This window comes from Nymphalis io, chromosome 10 (genome assembly GCF_905147045.1).
Source record: "Nymphalis io chromosome 10, ilAglIoxx1.1, whole genome shotgun sequence".
NCBI lineage: Eukaryota > Metazoa > Arthropoda > Insecta > Lepidoptera > Nymphalidae > Nymphalis > Nymphalis io.
The window spans coordinates 3,930,229-3,941,684 of record NC_065897.1 but is presented as its reverse complement, the minus strand read 5'-3'; the positions used below and the strand labels follow the sequence as shown (position 1 = coordinate 3,941,684).

The 11,456-nt window shown below is 33.5% G+C and overlaps 1 protein-coding gene across 1 annotated transcript in view; it reads right to left on the bottom strand.

Moving 5' to 3' along the window:
- Nucleotides 1-2,644: 2,644 nt before the first annotated feature.
- Nucleotides 2,645-11,456, bottom strand: part of LOC126771217 (cadherin-related tumor suppressor) — a 101,712-nt gene continuing 92,900 nt past the window's right edge. Inside the window, exons 8-9 of the mRNA XM_050490973.1 lie at nucleotides 5,996-11,354; nucleotides 2,645-5,836 (exon numbers count right to left, since the gene is read on the bottom strand). Coding sequence (XP_050346930.1) covers nucleotides 3,250-5,836; nucleotides 5,996-11,354 — 7,946 coding nt within the window. The 3' untranslated portion in view covers nucleotides 2,645-3,249. The remainder of the gene's footprint in view (nucleotides 5,837-5,995; nucleotides 11,355-11,456) is intronic.

The following is an 11,456-nucleotide window of genomic DNA, read 5'->3' as shown; positions in this document are numbered from 1 at the left end:
TAAAGTGCGCCAGTTTAAGATGGCGTAAACATGAATTTTCAAGATATAGTATCAATATTTTTAGAATACATTTTTTATATTACTTAAAATATATTATATAACAGAGACAATAATTTTTACAATACTAAAAATTCTAAAGTACATTTCTTTCATAGATATTAAAAAAATATTAATGAAATTATTAAGATAGCACCAAACCATCTGCCAATTAAAATTTAAATGTAAATATTTAAAGCATTAAAATAGTACAATTAAGTTGTGCACTTATTTCATTAATAATATATAATAAAATAATTAAAATAAAAAACAATAAATAGTAATTAATAAAAAAAAATAATTTGAACATGCTTGCAATATTTAAAATTTTAATTTTATCTTTTTTTGTAATTAAAGTTTTATAAATAAATATAAGCCCACAATATTTTTTTTGTAATTAGCTATGAAATGTATTTATGTATATACAAGTATTTTTTTAACTTTATAGGGCTTTGTGCAAGCCCATCTGGGTAGCCTATCGCATATCTGTCACATATTCAACCACCAAACAGCCATACTATTATTATTAGTATTGTTGTGTTCCGGTTTGAAGGATGAGTGAGCCAGTGCAACAACAGGCACAGGGAACATTATATCCTAGGGTGTGGCGACATGTCTACGGTGCGGCACCGGCCACGGCGCGGGACCGCCGAATCAAAGAAAATATTGGGTGAATACTGAAACCTGGTATGAAGTCTTCCTTTTCACTATAATCTTTTAGAAATTCTTAACTTGAAATCACATGTTTTTTTTTCCACAAGTTTCACCTAATTTTTAATCCTCCAGATTTCACAATGGCATGTATTTTTAACGAAACAAAAAGTGATTTTTGTATTTTTTTCAAACGACATTATTCTACGATCATGGCGATTTTTATTAACGAGTGTGAACTAAGCAATAGCAGAACATAAGCTTACGTGACGTAATAACGTGCGGTGCACCGTACACGGCACCGTGCTGCGGCACGACGCCGCGCCATCTCCCAGCAGTGGTGACGTGCCATTACACGGTGGCCAGTGCCGCACCGTAGACATGTGTCCAAGCCCTTAGTTTCCAAGGTTGATCACGCATTGACGATGTAATGAATAGTTAATATTTCTTATAGTGCCAATGGGCAACGGTGACCATTTACCATCAGGTGGTTCATATATATATATATATATATATATATATATATATATATATATATATTGTTTCATTGTAAATAACTAGGAATGTCATTTATTTTATTATTAAATAAAACGTGTTAATATAATAAAATTTATAAATTGAAAAAATAAAAAGTAATGCTCCACAGTTTCGCTGTTTCAAATTATGTAAATATTACCGGTATTAACAAATGTAGACGCATGTATTGTTACCTTATCACATTAGAGTGTACCTTAAGACGTTAACGGTGTTCCCTTTATAATTATACTTAATGCCTTAACTGATAGTGAAATCGAAACGAAAACAAAACGTAATGGAATAATTTTACAATTAATTTTAATTGTACTTATATAATTAAGATATTTATTTTAATTAATTTTTATTAAACAGAACAACTACTGAGTATCATGTCTGTCCTCGGTAGAATCTGTGTTTCAAAACGAATGGAAGGGTTAACTTTACATTTAATTTGGTTATGAAAACAAATGACGATTTAAAAGCTTATTTTTAACAAAAAAAAATCTAAGAATCAAATCATATATGTATTTTATTTCAATTTTAGTCTTACAAACAAATTTTGATTCGACATTTTATATAGTTTATTTGTTACAATTATTTTATTTTTTCAATTACAACGTAACAACATAAGTTCTATGCTCACCTTCTCTCCCAGCCGTAAGCGTCGCCGAGGCTAGGAGCGTTCTCTGTACCCTAGGAACTCCCTTAGGAATGGAGGGCCAAACGTCGGTGCAGCGCGTAGTATGCGTATGCGATCAGATGTAGATCCCGTCATGCCCACCGAAGAGATGTAGCGAGTTGGTTAGGTTAGTAGAAACGCCTACTAAAAGCCAGTGGTAAATCCCACATACCCCCCTTTACTTGGAGGAAACGCGAAAAAGAGATCATCTTAGAATATAAAGAAAATTTATTTTCGTAAAAATAAAAATAAAATCTTAATTCAGAGATTTCTTAATAATCAACCCTCTATAGAGATGTAAAAAGTATGTATGGGAAATTTATATTTGTGATAGAAACTAGACATATTAAACATTAAGTTAATGTATCAACTTTTATATATCATGCCGAGCCGAGATGGTTCGGTGGTTACAACATGTGCAACTTAACCGATAATTGCTGGTTCAAACCCAGGCAACACTGAATTTTCCTTTGCTTAATTTGTATTCTTTGTACTCTGTATCAATGTAATTGTAAAAAAAAATTGAAGTATAAAATTGCAATTCAATATAAAGCATAAGTTTATTAATTTTACTGATTGGGTAATTAATACTCCTGAGAAAGTTTTAAAAGTTGATCATAAATGGTATACATTTTTTAGTAAATTATGCATACCTATTTACTAAAAGGATTTCAATTTAATATTTTTATAAAAGTACGAATAGTATTTATTTATGGATGTTATTGAAATGATAAGATAAAATAATTTAATTCAGTTTATTATTTACAAATAAGTATATAATCAGTCAGTTCGTTTGAAAAGAAGACACATTTGGCACGTTGTTCACTAATTAATATGGCTATTACAAAATTGCATTATAGCACCCAAAATACTTAAGTCTGTTTGGATTATAAGTATCTATACAATAAGTACACAGGTATATAGACACTTTTTTAACTTTTTCATTAAAGCATTTATTATCAAATTATTTTAAACTTCAATACTCTAGTTTGTATATTTTTTAACACAAATATAATAACTATGAAATTATTCATTTGTCTTTCACAATATAATTTATTTTTGTCATCAATCGATTTACATATTATAGTCTTCTTAATGCATTGTACAAAACTATCATTGATATAAAAATAAACTTATTACAATATCTAATATTACAATATCTACACATTATTCGACAATTATGCACAATGAGGTTCACGATATTAACTCGTCTAATATAAATGCTTAATTATTATAATATAACCTATAATTCAACAATTATGGCAAGAAAAAAGAAACTATAAAGACCTTGATACAAGATCCTAACAATTTTGTACAAAGTTTTTAAATCTAAATATCAGTACCTATTTACAATGGGAACATATTATCTAAACGTATTCCTCGGACGGTTTCGGTGTTCCATTTGGCAATCTTAGTGAGGAAGACATTCGGCCATTTACTGAGTCTGGAAGCTCAGCGATATCTTGAAAAACGCCTATCATACTTTCAAAATTTGATCCCCAATTCCAGCCTAACGAAGCTGGTGAGCCGTTAGCTTGTCTATATAAAGCTGAACCTACATGTGGAGCCAAGTCATCGTCAGATGCAACTAACGTGCTCAATGAACCTCGAAATGAAGAATCGAAACTTTCATATGGTGGTGGTAGGATAGGTTTCTTATTATTATTTCCACTAGTAACGTTTTGTCTCCTTACATCTTCTGGTTTATCAGCACTTATACTGTTGTTATCGTATTCTATCTCAGAACATGTAAAACTATCGTTTCCACTTTCATCATCTGAACCAGTGGAACTCCTATTGTCTACTTGTGGTGAATGATGCCTATGTGACATATGATGGCCAACGCCACCAACCCGAGGTGCTTCGCTTGAACTTGATACTGCATCAAGTGTCGACACTAGGCTAGAAGTTCGTTGTCTAGCATTCATTCTCTCAATTTCTTCTGCTGTAAGGCCAGTTCCCACAGACACGACCTGTGGAACCTGCGGTGCAGTACTGGGAGTCTTTCGTCCGGCGGAAGAGCTTTGTCCACTTAACTGTGACATAACGGGACTATTTAGGCTTCGTTCACTATTACTATGTAACGCATCTTTGCCTCCCGAACTAGATGTAGTAGCTAATAACGCACTTTGAAGTGGTTTACCGGATATATCATGAAGAGTAAGTATCCTCGGTTGCTGACTTAATTCACTACTGGGTGATAATCTAGCTAGAGGTGTAGTCTGATGTTGTCTTGTTTGAGGAGGGTGTTGTGAAGTCTGCGAGAGAACTCTAGGTGGATATCCACTTGGGTGATGTGGAGAATGTCTATGTTGAGGAGTTTGGTGCTTGTGATGGTAGCCTGCAATCGGTGGTGGAGTTGCTTTATATTTTCGAACACCACTAGCTTCACGGTATCCTTTGTAATGGTAAACAATATCTATATCTGAAGGTGCTATTGAACTGGCGTTTTCTAAGTCATAATGTTCCGGTCCTTCTGAATTCATATCCATTCCACTTGGGTGATCATGCGTGTGATGGGAAGTATTAGAAGAAGGAGTTGGCAGAGGATGATGATCTTCTCTTAGGGCAGGACTCTTACCAACTACTTCTCGTTCTATTATATCCGGTCGCTGAGGTCTAGGAGCATCTAAGTTCATTATTTCTCGATCTTTATATTTCTTTGATAGTAACTCAGGTCCTACAATATGACCCACGTTTCGCATGATATCTGCATTATCAGTTATGTAACTATTAAGACTAGTTTCATTGCTATGAACATTTCTATTCATTAGACTATCATTTGTACCAGCTATTAAATTTGGTGCGTTAAGCATAGCAGGGCCTCCATTTTGTTTGGTATGTACCATGCTATTTTTTCCAACAGCAACAGTACCTTTTTCTTTTTTTTGTTTGCGCAATCGAAATACAATAAATGAGCCAAAAATGGCAACAATCAGTATTATGAAAAATGATATAACAAGGGTTATTCCTATACTTAGAGGATCTGGGTTTTGAGCTAATCCAACACCAAATGCACTGTGGCATCCAGAAAGAATCTTTCCTGTTTTAACTACTTCTTTAAAAATACTGCCATTCCCGATAAACGGTTGGACTTCGTTCTGGATTGTAAAGTTCGCTAAACATCCTTCGAACTTGTTATAAGCTGATATAAATTCGGCCTTTATACCCCCTAAAGATATAGTTGTTAAATAAGGGTCTAAAAAATCATGTACTCCAGCTGTGTCCAATTCCTCTCCAAGATTTTTGTCATCAACAATTAATCTAATAATACGTCCAAATGCTAATAATGTAATATTGTGCCAATTTCCATCAGCAACATCAACCTGTTCTATTTGACTCATATTCACCATAGTATTTTGTTTAGAAGTATAACTTACTTTTCCTCCTTGTAATTCTAATAATGTATAGTATTTATCAGTAGCGGCATAAAAAAGCACCCCATCTTTTTTATGAGTTCTAAAGAGAAAGGATATTGATTTAGCAGGATTATTTGATTTACTTAATTTACCAACTCCTTTTCCAGATTTTTTATCCCAAATTGTACTTCCACTATAAAATGAATCAAGTAATTGCATTCTTCTATGCTTTTCCGATATTAAATAAGTGAGATATCCATTTTCTCCGATCGAAACACTTTGCAATGAATGTAAACAGTCTGGTGAAATAAGATTGTTGTCACATTTGCAATAATGATTTTTCCAGATGTCAAAACATTCTCCATTACCACAAATATCTTCTTTATAGCAAGCTCCTTTTTCTTTACGTCCACAATTAGGCTCAACTCCTCGGGCTTTTAAAGGGTTAGTTAAATTTAATACACGCCCATTTATTGTTATACTATGCATACAACCAACAAAGTCATCGGAATGAATTTGTCCTGGACGCTCTAAAACTGGGTCAGCCTTATGAAGTCCGCCGATCAATAACGGTTCGTTGTTAAAATTTAAAGTTCTGAAAATAAATAAAAAATGTATATAAAGACATTTGCTTATAAAATTATTGGCATTATCCTATATCATATTTTAACTTTAATGTGTCTAAATAAAGACAAATAAAAATTTAAAATATATATTATTTTTGGATATATATACAATATAAAAATATACGTACCCTGCTTGTCCAGTATCGTCATCATAGCAAGAATCATCACCTGGATCACACTCGGTACAAATATCACCATGATCAGTACATGAGGCTACACTAAGTGATATGACCCGCCCGTTTCTTGTAGCTGTTAATTTGTACCAATTTCCATCAGCAAGACTTCTATCTGTGTTAGTAAGAGCTACAGATGTTATGGAAGTTCTGGCACCTCCAAAAGAGAAAACTGGTTTTCCACCAAGCAATTCTATTGCAATAAAATCGGATCGGCCACCAGTTTGTGCACCATAGTTGTATAAAAGTAAAGCATCTGGCTTTGTAGTTGCAAATATAATTGTTATATCATTTGTTGATGCGTCTAAAGCAGGGAATTGCATATAAGACAAATCATTGAAACCGAATGTTGAGCTCTCACAATGTGTACCATAGCGGCCATTTATACAGCTGCATCTATATCCAGGTTTAAGGCTTATACAAATGCCTCCATGCATACATGGATTTGGTCTACAAGAATCTACTAAAGCTTCACATTGATTTCCACGATAACCTGGACGACACAAGCAGAAGAAAGAATTTCTATCAGAACTTTCTTTGCAAGAACCACCATTTTTACAAGGGTTACTACTACAAACGTCATCTCTTTCTAGTTCACAAGTCTTACCCTCCCGTCTTGATGGGCAAGAACATACAAAATCATGACCTTGCTTCCGACATTGACCACCAAACTGACAGGGATTAGGCGAACAAGGATCTTGTCGTTTTTCACAATTGTTTCCCATGAATCTGTCAGTACAATGACAAATATAATCATGGCGCACTAGAGGCGATGATAATATCAAAGTGGCACTTTCAGTTATTTTTGTGCCATCCAATACATTTATTGAATCTGTGCAAATACCGTCATTCTGACATTGATGCGTAGAACAGGGATAATATGGAATAATAACTTGTCTTTTTAACACCTTCCGGATTTCCGATTCCTTGGATTTTATATGATTCTGAGTGCTTTCTTTTTTCCAAATAGAATTCATATTCTTAATGGCTATAGTTAAATCTATATTTTCTTTTACTTCATTTATACTATACAAATAAATACTTTCTTTATTTTTCATACCAACTCGTAATATTTCTAATAATATTCTGTAATAATGAGTTAGAAAATCTGAAGATGTCATATTTAATATTCTTGTTGTAACAGACTGTTCCACGGTATTATTGTCGAAAGAAAAATATTCTACACTTATGGACGACACCACTTCATTATGTATGCCATCATTTCCAGATACTGAAAACGAATATCCCTGACCAGGCCTCACTGCATTTGTATAGAGATCACATCCTTTTCTTATACTAAATAACGATAGTGTGCTGTCAGACGGGTCCTTAATAATTTTACATTTATAATCACCTACGATGTCTAGATCGTTAGGTTTAACATCTGCTATTTTTCCTAATGGTATTTTATTATTAAATGCATGTACTAAAACATGCGCTGATCTCGGTGTAGGAGGATTATCATTTCTATCTAATATCTTTATTTGTATTGTATAATTAGAATGCATCACAGGTGTACCACTATCTTCGATTTGAATTTTAACATCTAATAATGGTGTTATTTCTCTATCAATTTTTTTCGTGGTTAATAGAACGCCTGTATGCTTATGAACTTTGACATAGCTCTGATGTCTACCACCTATGACAGCGTATGAAAACGGCGCCCCATTTGGTGGTAAGTCCGGATCCTTTGCGGATAATGTAGTGATGCTGGTATTAGGGGGTTCATTTTCATACACGAAGCCATCAAAGTTATCAACATCAAAAACAGGGCCGTTATCATTAATGTCAGTTAAAGTTATTTTAACAGTAGTCGTACCAGTTTGTGGGGGTGCACCAGTATCAATAGCACCAATAACCAGCGAGTATGTTGGTAACGTTTCTCGATCTAGATGTCGTGTAACTTCAATTACACCGCTTTGCGGATCAATTTTAAAATCTTGGTTCGTATTTCCTTCAAGTATGGAGAAACTGAATTGGTTGTTTTGTGGACGTACATCCTTGTCAACTGCTTTAACTTGTATAACCTCTTGACCAATATTAGCCCCTTCTGAAATTGTTGCTTCGTAATAATGTCGTAAAAATTCCGGTGGATCATTACCATCCTGTATTGATATGATCACTTGAGCTTCGTCGGTATCATTTCCATGTATACCACCTGAATTTTTAGCTAACACTGTTAACACAACTCTATTTTGTGTTTCTCTGTCTAAGTATCTAGCAACTCTTATGACACCTGTCTGTGAATTAATACTAAAACCTTTATCATTACTGGAACCAACAAATAAGTAGTAAATTATTCCATCCTCCCCTCTGTCTTGATCAGTGGCTTGAATAACGCCTACATTCGCACCTACTTCAGCAGACTCAGACACATCAAAATGAAAAACAGGTTGGATGAATTTTGGATAATATTCGTTAACGCCTGTTACATGAACAACTACTTCGGTCATATTCCTCATAACAGTATCAGGATTTTCAGCCATTATTTCCAAATTATAAACTGCCTTTTCTTCGTAATCAAATATTTCTCTTGAAAATATTTCACCCGTATTTTGATTAATGTAGAACAGTGATAACATTTCATTTTTTACTATATGATATTTTATAATTGAATTTTTAGGAGAATCAATATCGACAGCTTGTACTTTATATATAAAACTATTGATTGGTGAATTTTCCGGTAAATAAGCAATGTATTTTGATTGATTAAACTGAGGAGCGTTATCGTTAATATCTGTCAAAATAATAGTGATAGTGGCTGTAGTTTCCTTTGGTTTAAATCCAAGATCTTTTGCCGTTATATTAAGTCGATATTCTTGGATCTCATCGTAGTCTAGTGGACGAAGAATACTTATTGTTCCTGATACAGAATCCACACAAAACTCTTTACCCTCATTTCCAGATGTAATAGCATATCTTACAATGCCATTAGGTCCTTCATCTTCATCGTTTGCATTCAATGTTAAAATAGATGAGCCAATCGGTTCATTTTCGGGAACTATTACTTGATAGCTCAATGCTGTAAATCTTGGACTATAAATATTTTCTCCCGTAACGACAAATGTTAATTTTGTTTCTTCAAATTGAGGTGGGACTCCACGATCAACTGCCTTTATTTTAAGTTCATAATACTGCCCAGTATAATAAAATTGCTTGGATACAATAATCCATCCGTTGTCTTTGTCAATAGTAAAGTATATAGTTCCATTTCCACCCGCAACAAAATATTCAATTTCAGCGTTAATTCCAAAATCTAAAGTATCTTCAGCTACTAGTCTTACAATTTTTTCTCCAAGCGTAGCATCTTGAGGTACAGGTATTAATTTTTCGTGTTCTTTAAATTTCGGCTTATTATTGTTAGCATCTACGACATTAATTGTTACCAAGCATTCTGATGACATTGGTGGTTTACCATTATCGGTGGCAACGACTATGACAGAATATGTATTTTCGGGTGATGAATTAACTGAAGTTCGTTTATAATTCATCATAAACTTACTTAGTATTTCGCCTGTAGCTGGATCAATAGTAAAAAGATCAGATGTTTGTTGTAATGAATATGATATAATAGAATTGGGACCTTGTTTATCCTTATCTGTAGCTATTACTTGGCCAACAAAACTATTCTTATTTTGTAATTCAGGAAAATTAAAACTATAATAGGAATACTCAAACTCTGGGGCATTATCATTCTGATCTTGTATGGTTATAGTCAAAGGAGTTTCCGATCGCCAAGCTCCATCAATTGCCGCAACTTTTAAAATATATTCATCTTGTAATTCTCTATCCAGAGACCTTGCAACAGTGACATTACCACTTACTGGATCTATAACAAATTTTTCTCCGGGATTATCAACGAAACTATATGTAGCATTAGCATTTGGGCCTGTATCTAAGTCTGAACTAGTAACTTTTATAACAAATGAACCAACTTCAGCATTTTCTGTGACATTCACGCTAAAGAGTCGTGTAAATCTTGGAGGGTTGTCATTTTTATCCAAAACAGATACAATTACTGTTGATGATCCTATAAGTTGTGGTACACCATGGTCGACAGCTTCCACTAAAATTTCATAAAATGCAATAGATTCTCTGTCTAAAGCAATATTTGTGAAAATTTCTCCACTTTCAGAATCAATTACAAAGGTTTCCTCATAATCATTAACAAGTCTAAAAGATATACGTCCATTTTCATTGGAATCATCGTCGTGTGCTTCAATTTTTATTACCATTTGTGGTGGAGATTCTTCTTCGGGAACTGTTGCATTGTACAATACATTTTCGATAACAGGTGCATTATCATTCGAATCAGTTACTTTAATTTCAATTTCAATAAAAGACTTTAAGGGTGGATTATCAGAATCCTTAACTTCAAACCAGACTTCATATAGAGGCATTGTCTCGTAATCAAGGCCTGTCCCCGTTATGAAAATTTCTCCACTCATCGGTTCAACTCTCAAAGCATCGCCGACATTACCTCCTGCGACGGAATATTGTAACAACCCTGTTGGTCTTTTTTTGGGTGATGTCGCAGATAGTCTAGTTACTAAAACTCCCTCAGGTGTATCTTCAGGAAAGGTAAAAGTTAATTTATTGTTTACTGTAAATTTAGGGAAATTTTTACCGGATTTTGGAATCAAAATTAATTCTGTTGAGCTTTGTCTTGAAAGTACTCCACTGTCAGTTGCTAATATGATGAGCATAAATGTCGATCTATTTTTATCTTTATACTTTATTAAATTTTCTTTTGCTTTAATAACTCCAGTGTCTTTATTTATACTAAATAAGTTTTGGTGATCACCTTTTAAATCGTAAATTATTTTTTTATTCAGACCAATATCATTATCTTTTGCTTTAACGCCAAAAATAAAATCACCAGGCATAGTGCGCTCAGATATATAGACTTCATACATGGCTTGAGGAAATGTAGGAGTATTATCATTTTCATCGTCTACAATTATAGTAAGATTAGCAGTAGCAGTTCTAGGATCAGTCGTTGAAGAATCTTGAGCCATTATTATCAAGTAATAAGCATCCCAGTCTTCTCTGTCTAACGTAGCATTTGTCGAGATTTCACCAGTTACGGGGTCAATTTTGAATCTTTCTGATTTATCACCAAGAAGGCTATACTTTATTTTTGCATTATTTCCAACATCTTTATCCACTGCTTTTGGCTGTAGTATAACAGTGTCAGGCGGTAAGTTCTCTTTAACGCTAGTTTTATAACTTTGTCTTTGAAAATCAGGACTATTATCATTAACGTCTTGAACAATAATTTTGACAGTACCGGAACCAGTAAGTGGCGGCGATCCTGTAAATGTACGAAAAGTAAATTACTACAGTTATTAATTTAAGAGACTTAAAATAAAACTACAATTTAAATTTAAGATTCAAAAATTATACTTAATTAAAA